The sequence below is a fragment of the Lethenteron reissneri genome, chromosome 28 (genome assembly GCF_015708825.2).
Source record: "Lethenteron reissneri isolate LAM-NWPU_2019-01 chromosome 28, ASM1570882v1, whole genome shotgun sequence".
NCBI classification, from domain to species: Eukaryota; Metazoa; Chordata; class Hyperoartia; order Petromyzontiformes; family Petromyzontidae; genus Lethenteron; species Lethenteron reissneri.
This window is the reverse complement of record NC_083806.1, coordinates 3112085-3136139: the sequence shown is the minus strand read 5'-3', so window position 1 is coordinate 3136139 and position 24055 is coordinate 3112085. Positions and strand designations below refer to the sequence as shown.

Genomic DNA, 24055 nt, shown 5'->3' with positions numbered 1-24055 from the left:
GTTTTAAACAGCATGTTATTAATTTTATTTTATACCTACATGACTTTACCTAAAAAACCAAAGAGTATGTTACTAAGTGTTACATATGATTTCAAATTCTCATCTAGTATTGCGTAATATGTAAAACCTGCATATATGAGCCACTTCTCTCGTTGGAAAAGAAATTGCTTTTTTCTCACAAGTTAATTATAGAAATTAAGTCGTTTTTTTTTTATGAGTGTGTATTATTTGTTTTCACATATGGATTATAATCATGGACATTGATGGGGACAATTAAACAACTGAAATCTGTGCAATAAGTGTGGAGAGATGCACGCTTGGGTTTACATTGAGAAACAGAAAGAGGAACAAGTCTTGTATTAGAGGACATATTTTTACCATTTATCAACGATATATTGGCTTTAAAGACAAGTGGGCTTGGGCAGGACATGTCGCTGGAAGGGATTATGGCCCAAGAGGATGTCCACCCCAGAGATGGAGTGATTAAGAATTAGCTCATGTGCAGGTGCTAGATGGATTGTTACATCACAGGACCATGAGAGAATGTGATATTTGAGAGGCTTTCATTAAGGAGTGGATTGCACGTGACTGATGATGATGATTTATCTCGAGTTGCGCCACTCACTGCCACCCGTTTTCGACACAGCCACCGCGAGGACGATGCGCAGCGTGCTGTCGTACTACCACACGCGCAAGCGCCCGCCTGGTGTGCTCCTCGACTCCGAGTATCTGCTGGTGGTTCCGCTGGTGAGGGTGCGGTTGGGCAGGGGAGCTCGCGTGGAGCCACAGATGTCCGTCATGGCTCACCTGATGGAGGAGTTCCTCACTTTCATGGAGTCCCGGCCGGCATACATGACCTCGTCCTGGACTAAGGTATCAGTACCAATGGGTTGGCTGTCAGCACCACGGTGATGAGATCACGTCTCGGCCTCGGGTATTGGGGTCTCGCCGAGTAAGCAATGTCTGTCTCTCGCAGGGCACGGAGCATGGAGAGGCCGAACCGATGCTGCAGCAGATTGCGTCCACGCTGGTGAACATCGACAAGGACCTTGCCGTGGCTGTGCAGAAGGCGTTCGGACAGGCAGGTCTGCAACTTCTCAAGCGGCTCGGCTTGACACTTTGGCATAGCATATTTGAGAGCACAGATGAACATTGTTACTTTATGATAAAGTATCAAGTGCATCGGACCTTGTTCTTCTTTTATCTGGCGAGACATTGATGAGCGTTCATAACGAGGCGTGAGCCAGCGGACGGCTACATAGGACTTATATTCTACCACATCATGGCCCAGCAGTGGACATGACAACTTTACAATGCACACAGCAGAGTGGTGACATGGCCCAGCGGTGTCACTTTTACCGTTTGTTGCAGAGGTTCATTGGAACCCAGCGGCCGCCCAGCAGGGCACCGTCTGCTGATGCAGTGGCCGTTGTGTGTTTTAACTGTGAAGCTGTGTCTGCGAGGTGTCTAATGATTCACTGAATTGTCAAGATTCGATTTGATTCAAGACTCGTTCAGTCTTTACCTCGTTTTCATCATGCCGTTTTGATAATTATCAATGTGGGTGTAATAACCACAATACTACTACTACTTGTCATCTGCTTCACAGTGGATGTTAAAGATCAAATGATGTTACTTGCAAGAGTGGGCCATTGTGTGCCAGTGTCAGGGCCCAAATTTCGCACTATTAGAAAAATTACCTCGAATTACTCAATTGAGATTATACAGAGCAATAATTTCCCCCTCCTGGCAGAGTAATGTCCCAGGTCACTCTTGCAATTGAGACTCTGGTCTCTTGAGCTTTCACCTTGCTAAACAAAATACACTTTACACTTGAACATTCACATTCATTTTAGTAGCATTTGCAGGGCAGCATGCATGTAGCTTTATCTTTGCCGGTACTGTTGTTAGGAATTGTATTTATTTCTTGCCTGCTGTGGGTTTCTGTTGTGTTCTGCCAGGAGAAAATCCCAAGGAAGCTGTGATGATTGGCCTGGTGGCGTTGCTGCAACCCGTGGTTAGGGTCCTATTTGTGGGTGGGTATGCACTCACAGCAATCATCATTCGGTTGGAGCATTAAGAGTTTCACTAAATCCAGCGTTTACTTTTCATCTGAGTTTTCCAGCATTCGCTTCAAGGGTGCTATGTCATGTTTTCCATGCGCTGGTCGCATTGTTAGCATGGTTGGCACCTCCGATTAGCACGTATTGTGTGAAAGATCTTCAGCATAAATACATAAATTGTTGAATATTGGTTTTCAAGATGCAACCATCTGGAGAAACCAGTTATAATTGTTTTCTCTTGTCCACTGATCATGTGAAAGCCATTGTGAGCTAGGGAAATATTCTGGCAATCATTGGTGGCAGTTGTCACCACCAGTGCTTTGACTAATAGCAACTATGGGAACTTGATAAGGCTGTGGTTTAGTGTTAGCTAATGAAATCAGTTTGTTGAAAAGTGTGTTTATGATTCGACAGACTCTACCTTTTGGATAGTCACGTGACCTCTCTCTGTGATTCTGATGGGAAGTTTGCACCTCCATTGAACACTCTGGAGAGCAAGGATAAGATCTGTCCAGTTTTGGCCAAATTATTGTGTTACAATATAGAATATGACAACCAATGCCAGTAGTGATTGCCCTAAAGATTCCCAAATGCATTATGGCTTAGAGGGCTTGCTGCTGTGTAGCCTTGGGGTACGGTGGCAGAGTAGGAGTGTGCTGTAAGAGGGTCATGGCACGAACGCGCACACATGCTGTGGGATGCGTGTGGTACGTGACGCGTGGTACATGACGGGGCGTGACGCGAGCCAGGCTTCCTGCAGCTGGAGGTGCTGCTCTATGTGTGGGACCAGTACATCCTGGGCCTAGAGCAGCCGGCCTACGACTGCCTGCCGGCCTTTTGCCTGTGCCTCCTGCTGCTGCTACGCGACCAGCTGTTGACTTGCGACAACGTGAGTGCAGAGCGACTCGCACCGCTAACAAACCCAGCGGCCTTCAGGCAAGCGGGGGCGGACGCCTGCAATTCAGGATCGAGCGTGGAGCCCCGTGTGAGCACCGCCCCCCTCGCTGCGGACGTGTGTGCGCGTGTGTGTGTGTGTGTGCGCGTGTGTACGTCCTGTGCTCTAGCCCAGCCGCATGATGGACACACTGCATACTAACGGTCCCAGCCTCACCGTCCACGACTTCCAGGTCACCATCGTCAAGCACTTCTATGACCAGCTGTCTCGAGACCTCAACAAGTGGAACGTCGATGAGCTGCTGGAGCTCGACCCCGCATACTGTGAGCGTCACTCCACATGCACGCACTCACTCATGCACTCACTCATGCCAGGAGGTACGCATCCACATCAGGCAACGTCTAATCGAATGATGCAGCATTACATGGTTGTTGTCTACAGTTTGGCCTTATCTAAGCTCTTCCAACTAAAAAAAATTTGATCTCAGACCACAAATATTCAGCAATACACATTATTTATGTGTTTTTAAATCATCGCCACTTATCACACGTGTAGAAACTGTTCCACAGAGAATTGAACAAGAGTCACATTCGATGCCAACCAAGTACAATAACCATGTGCTTTCAGAATAACAGCTCCACCGAGACTGTGAGATAAATAAAGATTCTGATTCTCTAGTCAAATCACAAATCCTGTTTTCTGTACAGCCATGGACGTCCCTTCGCTGTGGATGCGGCTGGCTGCCGTGGAGCCCTTGACGGAGCAAGCAGACGCAACGCACAAGGCCAGGTAACAACGCCCACTGTGGGGGCAGCTATTGCCGATACGTTGCGCGACTTTCAAATGTTGATACCCCACAACGCTGTAGGGCTCGATGGTACCAAGTAATGTGGCAGCATGTTGGGAGTCTATCGGGCAGGACCTTCCAAGCTGATTGGCTGATTTGCCTGTGGAGACAGAGGTCTCCTTATACGAGTTACACGAATATCAGAGGCAAGTGCACACATAACTCATTCTTAAGAGCCAATCGGCTGTGTAGGTTGAGTTGAATTATAACTGGACAGGAAACCCCTGTGTTGTCGCCCATGTTGTTGCTGCAGGCAGCCGCTCGGAGCTGAGCGAGTTGAGTGGCAGGCGGAGCGGTTGCCCGGTGACTGGAGGAGAGGCGACCTCCGGGACCGCAGCAGGAGGTCAGGGTTAAGGTCAGAGTGTGGGTTAAGGTCAGAGTGTGGGTTAAGGTCAGAGTGTGGGTTAAGGTCAGAGTGTGTGCGACTCGTTGTTTATCGCCGTGTAGCGATTGCCTCTTAACTGTGAGCTGGGGAGACCGTTGTGTGTCTGTTGACACAAACACGCGTGGGGGCCTGTGTGTCAGGCATGAGGACGGGAGGGTGCAGAGGCTGATGGAGGACAGTCAGAGGATGGAGTGGGAGCAGAGGCAGAGCCTGGAGGAGCAGCTGGCACAGGTGGGGCAGCACGTCGCTACCCACGGTCGCGTCTCCACTACTGTAGACCCACGCATATGGATTGTACCAGAGTGCAGAATAATAATAATAATCAATAATGCCATTATATCCCCATGAAAAACTCGCTGAGGCTTAAGGCTCTTTTTCATGAGGGCCCTGCAATTGGGATGTTTGGCTAATTGTGTTGAATGTTTGGCTTGCGAAAAACCGGAGTGTACGGCAAACACCCACGCGTACGAGGGTGAAACACTCAAAAGTGCCGCACAGATTCAATCCGCGGATTTAACTCATGGAATATGCAGGGTGACCCACTACTGTGCTTCCATCTCCTGCTTAGCTTGAGATGCAATGAGATTGAGCACATTCAGAATGATTTGGTGATATATGGTTCAACAGATTTTGTCATGGTCCTCACAGCCAGGCCAATGGAATCTCTGGCTGTGATTCGTTGTAAAGTGCGGTTAAATGCAGCGCTGTGTGGTCATCTTGACAGGAGCGACACGCTCGCTACAAGATGCTACGGGAGGCCGAGGAGCAGATGGGACGTCTTCGTGGGGAGATGGAGCGGCTGCAGCGCCGGCAGGTGAGACCTGCGGGACATGGTGCTGTAGTAAGAGAAACACTACTGGATCGGATAAATAGCGCCAACGCTATACCTAATATCACCCCTATCCCCACACTCGTGCTGCCATATGTGGTTACGTCCACACACTTAACAGCACCTCCTGGCACCACAAACCAGTTGATTGGCAGCGGCAGTATTTTTTAGATGCATCTGTGTTTATCATCACGATGCCAGGCCCCATTGTTCTTGGCAGCTTAACGCGTGCGGTTGTAAAGTGGCCACCGTAAGAGTTCGCCCACTAAGCGGTGTTTCCTCTCTCTGACAGCCTCTGAACGGCTACTACCCTGACAGGTAAGGAGCACTTCGCACTCACAGGAATCGTTTGGACTTGTTAGTCCGCAGCTGCTCGTGTCAATCCGGTGACTTTGCCGTTTGACCTTTGCCAGGTCTCTCCCTCCGTCGCTGTCTCCATGGGGGAGCACGGGGCCGGACCCCTTCCCACGCGGTGAGTGGCTGTGATGTTGTCGTCGTCGCGTGTTATTCCGCGTGTCTGCTGAGCCCGGCCACACCACTGTTTTTCTACCGTAGCGGCCAACGGCTGGAGCGGGAGTGACAGGACGGCGTTGCCCCGGTTGCCCCAGAACTCCCACGGCATGGCCACCCAGGTGAGCAGCGGATGCACTGCACCACGAGTTGATATTTTATAGAAGAATCATACACTTGTCTGTTATATTACTGGGCTTGTGATGCAGCTACCGCAGTCCAGCTGTTCGGCGTGAGTGGAGCTGGCGCGAGCGACGTCGCGCTGTGCCGAGCGTGACACCACCTCCTCCTCCCCGCTGCAGTGGCACACGGCAACAGACAGGAGGCTGGACACGCTGGCAGATGGCGACCCCGGGAGCCAGCCAGGGGCAGCCACAAGCACCCGGCACGGGCATGACAAGCGAGGCAACCGCACCGGCACAGCATAGTGAGAGCGCAACACGGTGCTAGCCACCTCTTTAACCACAAAGCTAACCACGGTTCGAAAAACGATTGGCATCACAGCACACCGGATCCATTTGGAGCCTCCTTAATCTTCGCTAGGGGTTCTTGGCTTTGATTTGTAATAAGTCAACATGTTTAAAATTGTTAACAACTTTACTTAGCTTTGTCACTTCAATCGGCCCACAGCCTGAGAGCTTTTACAGATTCCGAGTGTGGAATCTGTAAAAGCACTCAGCGCTGTCTGCCCTGCCTGCATTCTCATCCGGAGTCTCGCTAACTTCCTGTTTTGAGTTTGGGTTAGAAGTGGGCGGAGGTCTCTCCGCACGCCGGACACCACGCTGACCAGGGTAATACCCGGACGCCTCGCTCTGCTTTAACGACCTTGCGGCCCTTACTCAACCGGACACTGACCGGACACGCCTTGCCAAGGACACGTGCGGGTTTCATCTGCTTCATTTTGCTTACATTGTCAGGTTTACGTGCAAGCGTGGTGTGTTCCAGACACACATTTTCACGCATCACACGGCAACGTCAGCAGCGCTGCGCGTGGGATTAAAGCATGGGATCGTGTGCGTGCAGGCTGGAAACAAAAACAAATACTACTACCTGGTACAGACTCACCGCGTCATACGAAACAATTCCTTAATTATTTGCACTTTCGCTTTGCATCGCAGTAATTCAAAACGCTTTGCTAAACTACGTAAACATAATATAAAACGCCGAGTATAATAGGGATAGCCTAACAGAATTACGTTGACCAATATGATTCTGTGCATTTTGTGTTGATGCACAGACGTTTAATTAGAGGGGGGCACGTTCACGCGGTGTCGCAGAGGCGTGAAGTCGCGCTGCGGCGTGATTTCGGCCTCAGGGGAACGGAGCTCTTTCCTCCGCGTCATGATTAACGCCGTCGCCAGGCGTGGCCAATGGTGGAGACGGGAGACCTGATCCTGCACTCGGTCACACGCGGCCCAGTGTCTCTTCCACCACCCTGTCCACCGGCGGAGCACGAGGCACCGCCAGTGTCGTCACGGCTGTGCGGGGTCGGTGCGGTTGTCCGTGTTGTGCAGCAGCTGGCTGCTCTTCTCCGTCATGTTGAGCTTGGTGTTGGGGATTCCCGTGCGGTTTCCATTCAGCTGTAAATACAAACGTGCAGCCACACGCTAGCCAAATTATCCTCGTGAAAGGTGGTGGGCAATCGCTGTCAAGGTCAGCAACGCGTCTCGATGACTTGGGCTCTCGAGTGCTGATCTTGACCACGCTGCACATTTTCTCACTCGTCCTGTGCCCGATGGCACGTCTTTGGCTCGCACTCCCTCCATCCTGTTTGATCTTGAGCTTCTTCATTCACTGTATGACCCCCTCTCTGCCTTGAAGAATTCCAGCAACATATTTATATTTCTGCCTCTTGGTCTCTTTCACAACACCCTTCCAGAACTTTCTTCATCAAGTTTTCACATCTGCCTTCCCCACTCTCTTTTGCCATTTCTGGACTGTTCTCATAGGACTGTTCTCCTCCCAAACCTTCTCTAGAACTTTCTCATTCCATATTCTTGGTTCTTTCGGTAAAGTCACGTAGATAGAAAACAAAAATCGAAATTAAAAGCAAAAAACCCACGACGTTTCGATCGCAACACAAGGGGTCTTCTTCAGGTGTTTTGTTTTCTATCTAAGTAACTTTACCGAAAGAACCAAAAATATGAATTCCTACAGTCACGAAAGTTTTAAGTCTAAATTTCTCATTACATTTATCTCCATCCAGCGATGTTCTCTATTCGATGCCAGTCCGGCACACTGCACCACGTGCTCATTTTGGGTTTAAGCGAGGCGAGGCGGGCGCACGCGCACACACACACACACCCCGAGGGGCAGCCCTGGGCGGCCCTGCCTTGTATGGTCTGCAGTGCTGGCCCCACTCCACAGCTTTGGGGTGCGAGTCACAACGATGCTGGCCTCTTCCTCACCCCGTTAACATGCCCAGTCTCATTCGTTATGAAGTAGACAATGTTTCAATTAATTGTTGTTAGCTACTAATTTAAAATTATGAAATGGAAAATGTATAAACGTTTCAAGAAAAAAAGCACGTCCGTGCTGTTTGTCGTCTGATCATCATCTGGCACTATCCCCGTTATTGTATAACTCAGAGCAATACGTGTATACAAACTGAGAATAATAAACATTCATGGAAAGTTTGAGAGCGTAGTTTATTTTTTAATTTTTTCAAGACAACATATTGGTGTTTTCAATCAAGAGAAACCGGATAAACTACCACCCTTGTGTGAAAAGAGACCGACTAACATGTACACGTCTAATCTTCTGGCTGCTGAAGATAGTCGAAGATTTATCGCACTACTACAACAAAATGTTGCAAAGCAACTGAACGGTGGCAATGTTCCAAACCGTGTGCAAGTAAAGGGAAAGGCTTCAGGTGCTACGGCGCTGCGACAGCGCCGCACTCACCACGTCGGAGTTGAGGGGCCGGATCGGCCTCCCCGTGCTGCTGTTCAGCGTCCACACCTTGGTCTTGTGCTTGAAGGCCGCTCGCACCTGGCCGAGACACAGAAACGAACGGTTCCTCCTTCACCTCCGCCTCAACGCCTCGTTCCCAGCGGTGCGTGCGATGCCTCGGAGGGGGGGGGGGGGGGGCTTACCTCGGAGTTGAGCAGGCAGTGGAAGAGAAAGATGAATCCACCCTGCGGAGAGAGAGAGATCACAGGTCAACGGCAAACGAAGGCTAGAAATTGGCCGCGCGTGAGGTCGGTATGGAGAGGCCACGTGAAGGAACCGGGAGTGTCGGAGAACATCTCCCGGTCGTCAGATGCGCGAGGGGTTCACAGTGCGAGTACCTGCAGCGAGTTGAAGATGGCGAAGAGGTACTGGAAGAGGACGGTGCTCTCGTTGACGGCGAGCACGCCGAAGAGCCACGAGATGCCGAGGATGGGCAGCAGCACCGCGACAGCCTTCACCGTGAGCCTGGAGACAGAGGCCCGGTTACCCAAGACCCCGCGGCCATGGCCCTCGCCCGCTTCCTGGCACGCCGTGCCCTCTCCCCCGCCCGCTCACCTGAAGGAGTTGAGGTCGCCGTGCATCCTGTAATTCTCGGCACTAATGCGAGTGATGATTCGCGTCACCGTCACCAGGATCACGATGTTCACCTGCGCCACAAAGCGCACAGAGACCGCGTCACTGCGAACCTCTGTGACATCGGCGTGCGTCGCGGTATGGATAAAACTCCCCAACGGGGGACCGAGAAGTGGCGGCACTCACCGCGATCACACACAGCGCGGGCGCCACGAAGGCCCAGATGGCGCCGCCCGTGATGGATAACCAACAGCTGCGGGGTAGAGGAGACAGTGAGGGGCTGTGGGGACAAACCTACGCCCTGAAGCCAATCAACCACGGTGAAGCTTGCTGCTCAACCACCACACCGGCACACAGATGATGCGCTCACTTGCTCTCCTCGCCGTAGCTGCCCAGCGCCGACGACACGGAGACGATGCTGATAATTAGAGGGGCCCCTGCTCCCCGCACACAGCCACGGAGAGAGAGGACGCGTGCGATCATCGTGGTCTGCGCGTGGCGAACCACTCTTGTGCGTGTGCAGACATACGGACATCGACCTCCCAGTTGGAAATTTTGCTTGTATATCTGCTTCAAGTCTATTTTTCTACCCAGGGCAGAACTCAAGACACCAGGATAGTCTCATTTGCGAGGGCCAACCGTGTGCCGCACAGGGACAGCTCCTGTTCGGGGATTCCCCGGGCTATACTCTGAAATTCATAGTATCGTTGCGGCGCGGTATAAACGCGAGTCACGTCATCGTTGTTGTAAGCTCACCCCAACCGATGCCGTAGTAGAGAGCCTGGCTGCTGTCCTCAGAGCCGAACACCTTGACGACCATGCTGTACAGGTGCAGCCCCTCCACCAGCATCCACGCAAACGCACTCAGGTAGAGGAAGTGCAGCAGCACCGACAGCACCTTACAGCCCAACTGCGGCCAGGGAACGGGGTCACGGTGAGGGGGATCAGGGCAGGGATCAAGATGAGGGATCAAGAGTGTGTGTTGTCCAGCCGGTTTTGGTGCAGAGCAGGTGCAGGGTGCAGTGTGCCTCACGGTGCCGGGAGAGAAGTGGCCGCTGATGAGCAGGAAGACCTGCGCCAGCAGAATGGCGAGCGACAGGTTGGCGTGGATGAGGTAGCGCTGGTTTCTGATGGTGCTCACTGACCTGTGGGACACCCACAGGCATCGTGTGAAGGCGAATGTGGTGCAGGTGAATGTGGTGGAGATGATCGTGATGGAGGGGAGTGTGATGGAGAGGAGTGTGATGGAGGTGAGTGTGATGGAGGCGAGTGTGATGGATGCGAGTGTGATGGAGGGATGGAGGTGAGTGTGATGGAGGCGAGTGTGATGGAGATGATCGTGACGGAGGGGAGTGTGAGGGAGGCGAGTGTGACGGAGGCGAGTGTGACGGAGGCGAGTGTGACGGAGGCGAGTGTGCGAGTGAGTGGTGCAGGTGAGAGTCTGGTGAGAGGGAGAAGCTGCAGGGAGGGCTGGGGAGCCGGGGGCATCACTCACGAGAGGATGGCGAAGGTGATGAGGGTGATGCACAGGCAGGTGATCGAGATGGCGCAGCCTACGTAGCTGATGGTGGAGAGGGCTCGCTGGTGGTGCTCCGACAGCTGGGAACACACACACAGCCTGCCCGGTCACGTGACGCCTACCGTGGCCGCATAGGTTCGAGCCCTGTTTAAGGCACAGGTCAAGTTAACGTCCCAGTAAGCGCCTGAGTTTCGGTCATAAAACCCACGGCTCGCGACACCCATCCCAGGCCACCGGTGGCTGAGTCGGGGGTGTGTTGGTTTGTGAGTTCAACAACCTACGTTCAAATCCACGTGGATTTTAATTGCACTAAAACATTTTTTATACTTAGCGGTGTACAAATATTCAAGAAAATTCGGGATTATGCAAACCCACACACTCCCCACTCAGCCGCTGGACACTTTGCTCAGCGTCCTGGTGGCTTGGTATATATTACTCCTGGGATGTGACTTAACCAGGAGCCGAACTTGAGCATCATTCTTATCTACCACAGCCCGCAATGAGCAATCCAAGCCCTCTCGTAGTTGAGTGGAGCGTGTGTGTGCGTGCATTTTGTGATTTTAATGAATTATTTTAATTTTAAATTCTCACGAGGAAACACGTGCCATGAGTTCGCAGGATTTGTGTTTGTTCACTCCTCTACGGATACCAGTCACTAAAACGTGACCGTGAGGCGACGATATAATCACCGGAGCATTCCCCCAGCCTGCAGCCGGCACTGCTGGCGTGAGCCACAGGTCGCCTGCCTCTTGAGTTTAGGAAGTTGTGTGTTCGAGTCCCCTCAAGTCCGTTTTTGTAATTATTTTCGGCGTACGTGATGACAGATGGTGAAGGAGGCCGAGTAACGAGGAGAGGGTGGTGAGGAAACAGCAGCGTATGGAAACGAAGATTTTGGGGGATTGTTTTGCAGATGTTACCACTAGGGGTCGCTGTTGCATTAGGGTCCCCATTTATGCTGGTTTCAGGCACAAACATGGGGTTTATTGGTAAAACGGGTTAAAGCAACCCATTAAAACCGCAATTTGTATGCAAAAACACAGTTTTTACTCATTTAATCGCGAATGTAGCGTCTAAAGTCTCATTCCCCAGGTAACACGAGACCAAAACGTAGCCCCCCAACCAAACACGGCAAAACACGAGCACTGAAACCTCCTGCAAACAATTTGTTTTGCTGCAATATGTCCCGTCCAAAGAAAACTCGTGAGCACGTTTCTCCGGGGGGGGGGGGGGGGGGCTGCGCTCAAATTATTGAGGCCACTCCCCGTTCCTGTGACGGGAGCGTGCGCATCACCTGGAGCGGCGTGACCTGCATGAGGATGGCGAAGTTGGTGAGGTGCGTGCACTTGCACACGGAGAAGGAGCCGTTGCCCTGGGTCCTGGCGCAGCCGGCGTTGGACCAGACGCCCTGGGGCTCCAAGCTGCAGTGCAGATACGGCGACGCAGATACATGATCAGTCCGTGGAGACAGCAACAGTGTGGACGCAGCATTGCCGATAGAGCGGTAAATTAGCATCAAGTACGCTTGCTGGATATGGGGTGTGCTGTTGGATACTGTGACTGCTGTGTGCGGTCGGTGTGTTCGTTGGGGTGTGGTTTGTGTATGCTGTGGGGTGTGTGTACGTCGTGTGGTGTGTGTGTAGTTGGCGTGTGCGGTGTGTGTGTGCGGTGCATGTGGTTGGTGCATCCAGGGGGCATACGCACCTAAAGTCGAGGAACGCGCACCACAGCTGCACACGTAGCGAGCTGTTAGAGGCGTCCATCTCCTGCAGCACAGGTGCAGCACAGGGGCAGCACGTGGTGAACACAGGGGATGCACAGGGGGTGCACGAGCCTGGGAACGCACGCTGCGTGCGCTCGCGTCACTCGATGGGAACGTGCCACACGTGTCCTAGTGCAGGGAGTCTCGGTGCAGGGAGTCGGTGTCACGGTGCAGGGAGTCTCACGCGCTCGTGCAGGAGCACGACGGTGACGAGTGGGGAGCCGGAGAGCGAGGAGGAGAGGCGCGGGGGCGGCTGGGTCTTGAGGGAGATGATGCGACTCACCACCTCCAGTCGGTGGGTGTCCTCCTGGAGGGCACCCGACACCCTGCCCCACCGGGGGAAGGAGCGAGGCGGGGGAGGGACAGCAACAGTGATGACGCTGGAAGTTCTTAATCAACGAGTCAGATATCTCTGACCCCCCCACCAGCACCCCCCACTACCACCGCCCTCCCCCCACTGCGCCGCACCTGGTTTGGGAGGGAGAGATGCGTCGGTAGAACCGGTGCACCGAGTGGTAGAGCAGCCCCACGATGGTGAGCTCCTCTGCACAGGTGGGGGCGAGTGGGGGGGGGGGGGGCGTGGGTGAGCGGAGGAGGTACAGAGGTGAATATCGGGCGAGTGCAGCGGAGAGTGGGATGTGTGTGTGGTCAGTGGGATGCGAGTGTGGCGTTTTCAGTCGGCAGTTGGGAAATAGGCAATGGGGTCGGTCATCCTTGCTCAACCCCAGCGCTAACGTGACCCCGCCGTGACCTCGCCGTGACCCCACCGTGACCCCGCCGTGAACTGACCGCGTGCGGGGAAGGCGGTGCCGGGGATGAAGATGTAGCTGGCGCCGTGCGCCGGGAAGCGGTACTCGTGCAGGTGCCACGCGCCGGGGACCTTGACGAGAGCAAAGTCTGTAGCAGAGGGGAGCAGGGTTACGTCGAGGTCAACCCGAGGTCACGCCAAACACATCGTGACCTCTCACGAATGTCCCGGTGAGAGCGGTGACGAGAGGCCCGCTTCGTAACAATGGGAGTCCGTGGTGAGTGGCACTGTTGAACTCACGAAGCAGAAAGTTTCACTCGCAGCAAAGCGCTGCGTGAACAACAATCGCAGTCGGTGCTGTACACCGCTCGGGTTCATTCACTGGGCTGCTTCACACCACGTGCCGCAACTCTACCGTGAGCCACAGTTATAAAGCAGTGCCACCCGGCACAGCCTCGCTCTCTTGGTCACAACACTTGTTTTGCAGGAGGGTCCTGCTACATTTACGTAGGCGAATGAGGGAACGCGCTGAAGAGAGAGGAGGTGGAGTGGAGGTGATGTGATGATGAAGGAGGAGGGAGAGGAGGGGGTCCGCTGGGTGCTGCGCGTGCCGGGTGGCGCGGTACCGGCGGAGTCGGTGCGCCCGCGGATCGTGATGGGGCCGCCCGAGGAGGAGCCGAGTCGCGAGGCCACGCGACTCGTCGCCTCATCCACCGTGAGCAGCAGCCCGCTCACCACCGAGCCGGCCTGGGGGTCGTGAGTTCACGGGGTCGTCACGCGAACACGAGGGGGGCGGGGCACTGCTTTGGCTCTGGCCGGCAGAGACCTCAACTCTCAACGCTGCTCGATCATCATCGCCGTGGAAACGGCACCACGTGGCGCCCGGTGTCGCGGCGACTCCATCAGCTCCACCCGACGGGGACTCCGGCTCACACGCCGCCCCGACTCATCCCTCCACACTCACCACAGCTCATCACACCACGCTCTCCACATCGCAGTTAACCACACCATACACCCCCCCACTACTTCCCCTCGGAGCGGGTTACCTGTGAGAACTGCGCCATCACGGGTGAAAGGAGGACGTCCTCCACCGAGCCCAGGAAACTCTGCAGGCCACACGGGGTCACAGGGCAGGTGGACACGGGGTTATAGGGGCGTGTGGACACAGAGCTGCAGGGATACCGGGCTTGTGGACATGGGGACATAGGGAGATGGGGACATGGAGACATTCGGGGCCGTCCATAAATGACGTCACACACCTGGGAGGGGGGTCAGACATTTGCGACGATGTGTGACGAAGGGGGGGGGGGTTTGAGAAATGTGACATCACATCAAAATGCGCAACTTTATATAAATATAGACAACACGTTCTACTTAATTAAAGACTTTTTAATAAATGTTTTCTCCTACAACATCAGAGTGCAGCGCCACATTACATACGCACTACAATGACAATAGTTTAAAGCGATTTGAAGCATGTTTTTTTTTTTGGGGGAGGGGCAGAGATTTGTGACGTCATATTTGAGGGGGGGTCTGACTTTTTGTGACTCCGTGTGACGGAGAGGGGGGGGTCAAAAATCGTCCAAAATCGCGCCACGTCATTTATGGATGGCCCCTTAGGACAAGGAGACATAGGGGTACAGGGAAATGGAGACACAGGGACACAGGGGAATATGGAGAGACAAGGGGACACGAGGCAATCAGCGGGGACACGCGGGGCACTGGAGGACAGCGGTGCTCACCTGGGTGAGGTTACGCGCCACGTCAGGGCTGATGGCGTGAGCGTCCGGGAGATTGGGCACCAGGGCTCCCAAGTGCCCCAGATCCCTGCCGGCCCCTGGGGCCCGCCCCGACCCCAACCGTGCAGCTGTCCCCTCCTGGCTGAGCTGCCCCGAACCACCGGGGAGACCCCGAGATGCCCCCGGAGGCGACTGTGGAAACATCAGCATTAGCAGAAGTCAGACGGGGACCTTGACTCCCAGTGTAGAATTAAGTTACGGAGACGTCAACATCGGTGCCGGGCGAACGCTGCCCGAGTGCTTCGGTGTACGGCCGTGACCTCTGACCGTGAGCTCAGTGACCGCCCCCCCCCCGTGCAACCCCACTAAGCCAGGCACGTGCCCGGCCAGCGAACAGCTGACGCGAGACTCGCAGAGTGACGGCGGCGTGGCTCGCTCCAGTGACACTTAGAGCGGGGGCTCAAGAGGCATCTACAATGGGTTTAAGTGCGGATTCATTCAGCTTCAAGTGGGGCCGAATTGAGATGTCAGGTTTGGTTTAATAAGCTTCAAGCGCGGGTAGACTGCCATTTGAGTGACGTGTAAAATGAGGTTTACGTGCAGGGTTTTTGTAGAGATTTGAGTGGGGTTGGAGTGAAACGCTCGGCACGGTGTAAGCGGGACTCGAGGGAGATGTGTCGGTGTGCTGTGCACGAGGTGCGAGTGGGATCCCCGCGCGGTGCCGGGTCGGTGAGGCTGGCCGGCGCTGGCCGACTCACCGTTCGGCCGCCGGGCTCCGCGGTGGGGAGCGTCGCTCCGGGCTTCGCGGCGAGAGACGCGTCCGCTCCTGCGGCAGCGAAACCCGGGGCAAAGTCACAACGGCCCACCCCCCCCCCCCACAGAGACCCACCCACAGATACTCAGTGCACTCGCGCACACAGCTGCACAGACAAGAGTCATGTGCTCGTACACTCACCCACTCGCTCATGCACTCACTCACCTCCCCACCCACCCACTCATCTCCTCACCCACTCACCCATCCACTCACTCACCTCCTCACCCACCCACTCATCTCCCCACCCACCCACTTATCCATCCACCCACTCATCCATCCACTCACTCACCTCCCCACCCACCCACCCACTCACCTCCCCACCCACCCACCCACTCACCCACCCACTGACCCACCCACCCACCCACTCACGCACAGCCCCATGCTCTCACCAGTCGCCGCGGTGAAGTACAGCCGGACCTCGCGTGCTGTGAGCCTCCTCTCCCACACGATCACCTCGTCAAACGCGACGTCTCCCGCCGGCGCCCCCAGCGGGGAGGGGGGACTCCCGGCCGCCAGGACGAGCCCTCCCCCAGGGCTCGCCCCGTACCGCCCCCTGCAGGGGGCCCCGCGGGGGTCCCAGGCCGAGGGGGTCCCATTGACGAACACCCGCAGGCCCGAGCCCCGGCTCCACGTGAAGAGCAGGTGGGACCACACGGCGCCTGTGGGGAGCGTGCGGGGAGTGTCGGGGCTTCACTCGTGATGCTGTGCACCACCCCTAGCACCACCACCAGCAGTGCCACCAGCAGTGCCATCACCACCACCACCTTCACCAGCAGTGCCACCAGCAGTGCCACCACCACCACCACCTCCACAAGCAGTGCCACCAGCAGTTCAATCACCACCACCACCAGCAGTGCCACCAGCAGTGCCATCACCACCACCACCTCCACCAGCAGTGCCACCAGCAGTTCAATCACCACCTCCACCAGCAGTGCCACCAGCAGTGCCACCAGCAGTTCAACGAGCTTCATCAGGCGTCGGCCAGATTGTGGAGAAATCCTCCTGGTGACGCGGCGCGGCATTGTGCAGCAGTGAATGCACCGGACGCACCGAGGGTGGTCCCTCTCGGCGTTCCGGCACCGTCATCAAACCCCTTTTAAAACGGCGCCATCGCCACGCTCACCATCCTCACCATCCTCACCCGGCTCCACGTGAAGAGCAGGTGGGACCACACGGCGCCTGTGGGGAGCGTGCGGGGAGTGTCGGGGCTTCACTCGTGATGCTGTGCACCACCCCTAGCACCACCACCAGCAGTGCCACCAGCAGTGCCATCACCACCACCACCTTCACCAGCAGTGCCACCAGCAGTGCCACCACCACCACCACCTCCACAAGCAGTGCCACCAGCAGTTCAATCACCACCACCACCAGCAGTGCCACCAGCAGTGCCATCACCACCACCACCTCCACCAGCAGTGCCACCAGCAGTTCAATCACCACCTCCACCAGCAGTGCCACCAGCAGTGCCACCAGCAGTGCCACCAGCAGTTCAACGAGCTTCATCAGGCGTCGGCCAGATTGTGGAGAAATCCTCCTGGTGACGCGGCGCGGCATTGTGCAGCAGTGAATGCACCGGACGCACCGAGGGTGGTCCCTCTCGGCGTTCCGGCACCGTCATCAAACCCCTTTTAAAACGGCGCCATCGCCACGCTCACCATCCTCACTATCCTCACCCCCACGGCCCCCCACTCACCGGGGCCTCGTGCCTCGGCCTGCCACCTCCACGCGGCCACGAACGTGAGGATCTCCGCGGAGCCGCGCTCGGGGTCCACGCTGATCGAGAAGCCGCTCGGGGAGGGCGGCCTGCGGCTCGGGAAGGACGAGGAGGAGGAGGTGGAGGAGGCGGTGGAGGAGGAGGAGGAAGAAGCGGAGGAGGAGGAGGAGAGCTGCGCTGCATGGGAGCCACGCTCTGTCCTCTTCCAGAAGAGAGACAACGTGACGCCTGCGTGGGGACACGGGGGTCACAAGGGCACGGGGGCATCACACGACGACATCGCTAACACCACACGCAATACATCACCATCATTACATCATCACCACCATCACAACATCATCATCATCACCACCATCACTACATCACCACCACCATCACTACATCATCATCACCACCACCATCACCACCATCACAACATCACTGCCTCCATCACTACATCATCACCACCACCATCACTACATCACCACCACCATTACTACATCATCACCACCATCACTACATCATCACCACCACCATCACTACATCACCACCACCATCACTACATCACCACCACCATCACTACATCATCACCACCATCACTACATCATCACCACCATCACTACATCACCACCACCATCACTACACCACCACCATCACTACATCATCACCACCACAATCACCACCACCTCCATCACTACATCACCATCACTACATCACCACCACCATCACTACATCACCACCACCACCACTACACCACCACCATCACTACATCATCACCACCACCATCACTACATCACCACCACCATCACTACATCACCACCACCATCACTACATCATCACCACCATCACTACATCATCACCACCATCACTACATCACCACCACCATCACTACACCACCACCATCACTACATCATCACCACCACAATCACCACCACCTCCATCACTACATCACCATCACTACATCACCACCACCATCACTACATCACCACCACCACCACTACACCACCACTACACCACCACTACACCACTACGCTACCACTACACCACCACCACGACACCACCGTCACCACCTCGTGGCGAGCAGAGTGCCGGCTGGCTGACGCACGACTCCCGCGCCTCCCGCGCCGCGTGCGGCAGCAGCGCGGTGGCGGAGCCGCTCCCACGCAGCAGCAGCAGCACCCCACGGCCCTCGGGCCAGTCCACCAGCTCTGGGGATCGTCAGATACATCAGCATCATCATCAGCATCAGCGGCATCATCAGCATCATCAGCATCATCATCAGCAGCATCATCAGCATCATCATCATCAGCAGCAGAAACATCATTGTCATCATCAGCAGCATCATCATCCGCGTCAGCGGCATCATCATATCAGCGGCATCATCATCAGCGGTATCATCATCAGCGGCATCATTATCAGCGGTATCATCATCAGCGGTATCATCATCAGCAGCAGCACCCCGCGGCCCTCGGGCCAGTCCACCAGCTCTGGGGATCGTCAGATACAGCAGCATCATCAGCATCAGCGGCATCAGCATCATGAGCATCAGCGGCATCATCAGCAGCGGCATCATCATCAGCAGCAAAAACATTGTCATCATCAGCTTCATCATCAGCATCATCATCATCAGCATCAGCGGCATCATCAGCATCAGCGGCATCATCATCAGCATCATCCGCATCAGCAACATCAGCAGCAGAAAAATCATTGTCATCATCAACTTCATCAGCATCATCATCAGCGGCATCATCACTGGCATCATCATCAATGGCATCATCATCAGCAGCAGAAACATCATTGTTATCATCAGCTACATCAGCATCATCATCACTACCATCATCATCAGCGGCATCATCTCCAGCAGCAGAAATTATCATTGCCATCATCAGCTACAGTGAGGGAAAAAAGTATTTGATCCCCTGCTGATTTTGTACGTTTGCCCACTGACAAAGAAATGATCAGTCTATAATTTTAATGGTAGGTTTATTTGAACAGTGAGAGACAGAATAACAACAAAATTCAGAAAAACGCATGTCACAAATGTTATAAATTGATTTGCATTTTAATGAGGGAAATAAGTATTTGACCCCTCTGCAAAACATGACTTAGTACTTGGTGGCAAAACCCTTGTTAGCAATCACAGAGGTCAGACGTTTCTTGTAGTTGGCCACCAGGTTTGCACACATCTCAGGAGGGATTTTGTCCCACTCCTCTTTGCAGATCTTCTCCAAGTCATTAAGGTTTCGAGGCTGACGTTTGGAAACTCGAACCTTCAGCTCCCTCCACAGATTTTCTATGGGATTAAGGTCTGGAGACTGGCTAGACCACTCCAGGACCTTAATGTGCTTCTTCTTGAGCCACTTCTTTGTTGCCTTGGCCGTGTGTTTTGGGTCATTGTCACGCTGGAATACCCATCCACGACCCATTTTCAATGCCCTGGCTGAGGGAAGGAGGTTCTCACCCAAGATTTGACGGTACATGGCCCCGTCCATCGTCCCTTTGATGCGGTGAAGTTGTCCTGTCCCCTTAGCAGAAAAACACCCCCAAAGCATAATGTTTCCACCTCCATGTTTGATGGTGGGGATGGTGTTCTTGGGGTCATAGGCAGCATTCTTCCTCCAAACACGGCGAGTTGAGTTGATGCCAAAGAGCTCCATTTTGGTCTCATCTGACCACAACACTTCAGACGGGCATGTATATGTGCTTTATTGAGCAGGAGGACCTTGCAGGCGCTGCAGGATTTCAGTTCTTCACGGCGTAGTGTGTTACCAACTGTTTTCTTGGTGACAATGGTCCCAGCTGCATTGAGAAGATCCTCCCGTGTAGTTCTGGGCTGATTCCTCACCGTTCTCATGATCATTGCAACTTCACGAGGTGAGATCTTGCATGGAGCCCCAGGCCGAGGGAGATTGACAGTTCTTTTGTGTTTCTTCCATTTGCGAATAATCGCACCAACTGTTGTCACGTTCCCACCAAGCTGCTTGGCGATGGTCTTGTAGTCCACTCCAGCCTGGTGTAGGTCTACAATCTTGTCCCTGACATCCTTGGAGAGCTCTTTGGTCTTGGCCATGGTGGAGAGTTTGGAATCTGATTGATTGATTGCTTCTGTGAACAGGTGTTTTTAATACAGGTAACAAGCTGAGATTAGGAGCACTCCCTTTAAGAGTGTGCTCCTAATCTCAGCTAGTTACCTGTATAAAAGACACCTGGGAGCCAGAAATCTTTCTGATTGAGAGGGGGTCAAATACTTATTTCCCTCATTAAATGAAAATAAATTTATAACATTTTTGACATGCGCTTTTCTAGATATTGTTGTTATTCTGTCTCTCACTGTTCAAATAAACCTACCATTAAAATTATAGACTGATCATTTATTCGTCAGTGGGCAAACGTTCAACATCAGCAGGGGATCAAATACTTGTTTCCCTCACTGTACATCATCAGCATCGGCATCATTGCCATCATCAGCATCATCATCATGATACTCGCGTGTACGCTGTGTGGGTGCTTGGGCCCTACCCACGGTGGCCTCCAGGCTGGAGTAGCGGGTGGAGCCGTTGGCGGCCGTCTCCGCCGTGGTGTTGAGCTCCACGAGACGAGACGAGGGGGTCACCTCGGCTGTGGAGACGCAGCCACCACGCGCACCCTCACACACCCGTCTCGCCCCCCCGCGTGTCTCCCCGTGTCTCCTTGAGACATTTGTCCCCAAACCCCCGTGTCTCCGTGTCACCAAGCCCCCCATGTCCCCCCCCCCGTGTCTCCGTGCCCCCCCCCCCGTGTCTCCCCCCCCCCGTGTCTCCGTGCCCCCCCCCTGTCACCCCCCGTGCCCCCCCCTGTCACCCCCCGTGCCCCCCCCCCCGTGTCTCCGCGTGAGGGGGCGGGGCTCACCTTGCTCCGTGGGGTCACGTGGTCCCGGCGCCTCCAGGAGCCCGGGCACGCGGCCCAGAGGCCAATAGCGGGAGGCGGAGTAGACCAGAGACAGTCCGGGCCCTGGGAGACACGTGACAGGGGGACAAGGGGACACGTGACAGGGGGACAGGTGGACACGTGACAGGTGGACAAGGGGACATGTGACAGGGGGACAAGGGGACATGTGACAGGTGGACAGGGGGACATGTGACAGGGGGACAGGGGGAGACCCGGGCACAGGATGAAGGGCTCCCCAAGCCTTCGCCACGTCTCACGATCGACCCCGCTCCTTGACTCTCTCTCCTCCTCCTCCGCCTCCTCCTCTCTCTTCCCCGGCCGCATTCGGGGGATTCCATCAACCGCTGGGAATGGAGGCGCCTCTAGCGGCTGCCGGGATCGTGCGGACCAATTTACGGACAAACCCGAGAATTTGATGACCATCGGAATCGATGAATTCTCAACGCCGCGGTTAACGTCAAGGACGACTTCATAATCCAGGAGAGACGAGGGTGGGACTCCGTAGTGGAGCAGTGCGAGGGAAGATTCAGAAAGAAAATCGTTGTGACTTGCAGTGTGGTGAGCGGGTGATGGGGTGTGTGGGTGGGTGGGTGAGTGGTTAGGTGAGTGGGTGGATGAGTTGTGACCTGCAGTGTGGTGGGTGGGTGAGTGGGTGGGTGGGTGAGTGGGTGGTTGAGTGAGTGGGTGGGTGAGTGGGTGGGTGGGTGAGTGGGTGGGTGGGTGAGTGGGTGAGTGGGTGGGTGAGTGGGTGGGTGGGTGGGTGAGTGGGTGGGTGGGTGGGTGAGTGGGTGGGTGGGTGAGTGGGTGGGTGGGTGAGTGGGTGGTTGAGTGAGTGGGTGGGTGAGTGGGTGGGTGGGTGAGTGGGTGGGTGGGTGAGTGGGTGAGTGGGTGGGTGAGTGGGTGGGTGGGTGGGTGAGTGGGTGGGTGGGTGAGTGGGTGGGTGAGTGAGTTGGGACCTGCAGTGTGCTGGTTGAACACAATGCGACACAATCCACTGCTGGATGGAGGCCATACTTCACCACGGTGGTCAGCGCCGGTTGGTGATGCGGGGAGACTCAAGAGACAGTTCTGATGCTATCACCACTGACGTTAGCCGCGTACAGAAATCCAGCTCGCGTCGTCTCGCCGGGCTGATAACGCAGCGCGTGAAACCGCTGACTGCGGCGCCGCTCGCGTGATCGATTCGCTGATGGCTCAAGCGATTATCGAGACTCCGTGTCCAGGAGGTTTCTGCTCCACTGGTCAAGTTTGACCGATTCCCCTTGAACTGAAGCCCACAGCCGTGCCCGCCTCATCCTATCTGACCTGGGAAGCCAAGCAGGACAGCCCGGCTAATGCTGGAGTAGGAGACTGCCTGGGACTACCACGTGGGTTGCGAGGTCGCCACATGATAGTACAGCAATGGATTATTAAATCTATCTGTGTGGATCTATGGGAGACCCCCCCCCCCCCCTAGATACGGTGTCTGGGTATTCTCCGGGTCTTTTGGTTCCTCGTACACGAAGCCAGACATCCCACGTCGCAGGGAAACCTCCCTGAGCCTCAAGAGTACAGTGGGGGGGGGGGGGGGGGGTGGCACATGCCCCCCCCAATGTTCAGATCGAAATCCCTAATTTCGATCGAATCGTTGGGGTTTATTAGTTAAAAAACGGCATTTTGCGACCCCCACTGCCACTGTGTAGCATATTATTACGTGCCAGCGACTATATGAGATGATAGGACAATAGTCTGAGTCCATAATTGGCAATAAGTAACGGCAAAGCAGTTATAAGTGACCCACAGAATTGTGCGCAGTTGCGTCTACACAGTACACGACTTCCCTGAAGGCATCAACACCTTCAGCGAGCGCGATGCCGATCACACAACGCGGTTCGAATTCGACCCTCGATCGATGGCTGCGCCATCGCCGCACACGCGTCGAATACAAATCAAGCGACAACAAGTCCTTACTAACTCCTCTTTCATTTTTCATTGCTGGAGGGGTTGCCCCCCCCCCCTATCTGAAAGAGAGGCTTCCCTGGGTGAACAAAGGTCAATATGATGGAGGCGACTCGGACTCACAGATATCCGCCTCATCCAAGGTCCCCTCTTCTCGTGGCGGGGTCCCCTCTGCTCGCCGGGTCTGCACCAAGCGCACGCACGGACACGCACGGACACGCACGCACACGCACGCACGGACACGCACGGACACGCACGCACACGCACGCACGGACACGCACGGACACGCACGCACACGCACGGACACGTGACTCGCCTCTCCGTGCCGCTCACGAGGCAGACACCAACTCCCCCCCCCCCCCCGGTGTCCCCGCGCGGTGGAGTCGCGAGAGAGTCTTACCGCGGTGCAGCTGACGAGCAGCAGCAGCAGCGCCAGGACCCGCCAGCTCCAGGCGGGGACCATTGCTGCCGGGGTCGCGGATCCAGGGGCAAGGAGATGAGAGGCCGGGATTTTAAGGATCCAGACGGCAGGAGACGAGGGTATTATCAGACACCAGGAGATGAAGGAGTAGCAGGATAATGACGAGAAACTTGAGAACCACGATCCAGAATACGAAAAACTAAAGGAGACCTGAATACCGGAGTCGGAGACGACCAGGAGACCAGGTTCAGAGGAGACTCAGAGTCCAGGAGTCCAGTTCAGTCGCGACGTCGAGATTGACGCTTCATCCAGGCACGAGGTCGTACCTCTCCACGACCTCCACGCTCAGCCCATGTCCCGCAGAGTCCAGAATTCGCTCTCTCCGCTCCGTGCGTCTCGCGCCGCAGCAGGTCCGGCCCGTGGAGTATGACGAGGACGAGGAG

The 24055-nt window shown here is 55.2% G+C and overlaps 2 protein-coding genes across 4 annotated transcripts in view; one reads left to right on the top strand and one right to left on the bottom strand.

Annotated features, from left to right (window-relative positions):
- Positions 1–8168, top strand: part of LOC133348778 (uncharacterized) — a 12846-nt gene extending 4678 nt beyond the window's left edge. The window contains exons 6-18 of one of the 3 annotated variants that reach the window (XM_061561767.1): positions 647–873; positions 977–1085; positions 1962–2036; positions 2813–2952; positions 3128–3281; positions 3666–3747; positions 4059–4148; positions 4331–4421; positions 4915–5004; positions 5312–5337; positions 5433–5491; positions 5575–5651; positions 5832–8168. In XM_061561767.1, coding sequence (XP_061417751.1) covers positions 647–873; positions 977–1085; positions 1962–2036; positions 2813–2952; positions 3128–3281; positions 3666–3747; positions 4059–4148; positions 4331–4421; positions 4915–5004; positions 5312–5337; positions 5433–5491; positions 5575–5651; positions 5832–5957 — 1346 coding nt within the window. In that variant the 3' untranslated portion in view covers positions 5958–8168. Of the gene's footprint in view, positions 1–646; positions 874–976; positions 1086–1961; positions 2037–2812; positions 2953–3127; positions 3282–3665; positions 3748–4058; positions 4179–4214; positions 4311–4330; positions 4422–4914; positions 5005–5311; positions 5338–5432; positions 5492–5574; positions 5652–5831 lie in introns of those variants that run through there. The other 2 variants (XM_061561766.1, XM_061561768.1) reach the window with 2 other exon arrangements.
- ADGRD1 (adhesion G protein-coupled receptor D1) lies at positions 6987–24055 on the bottom strand. The gene is made up of 26 exons (XM_061561758.1): positions 23592–24055; positions 23315–23375; positions 21215–21316; positions 20846–20944; positions 18397–18534; positions 17327–17575; positions 16023–16292; positions 15578–15645; positions 14823–15011; positions 14127–14186; positions 13707–13827; positions 13122–13229; positions 12801–12876; positions 12517–12658; positions 12275–12336; positions 11865–11991; positions 10550–10653; positions 10088–10199; positions 9811–9964; positions 9425–9491; positions 9241–9307; positions 9037–9128; positions 8820–8946; positions 8625–8666; positions 8434–8520; positions 6987–7109 (listed from the first exon to the last, which is right to left on the bottom strand). The coding sequence occupies exons 1-26, from the start codon at positions 23652–23654 to the stop codon at positions 7002–7004; spliced, it is 2895 nt and encodes a 964-aa protein (XP_061417742.1). The 5' UTR covers positions 23655–24055; the 3' UTR covers positions 6987–7001.

What these genes read in the sequence shown, in the direction of transcription:
- ADGRD1 (XM_061561758.1), bottom strand. Translation starts at nt 23,654, where the DNA reads ATGGTCCCCGCCTGGAGCTGGCGGGTCCTGGCGCTGCTGCTGCTGCTC. An exon ending in CAGCCTGGAGGCCACCGTGG is followed by an intron (nt 18,535 to 20,845) that starts GTAGGGCCCAAG and finishes GACGATCCCCAG; the next exon opens with AGCTGGTGGACTGGCCCGAG. An exon ending in ACTGCCTGCTCAACTCCGAG is followed by an intron (nt 8,521 to 8,624) that starts GTAAGCCCCCCC and finishes TGTCTCGGCCAG; the next exon opens with GTGCGAGCGGCCTTCAAGCA.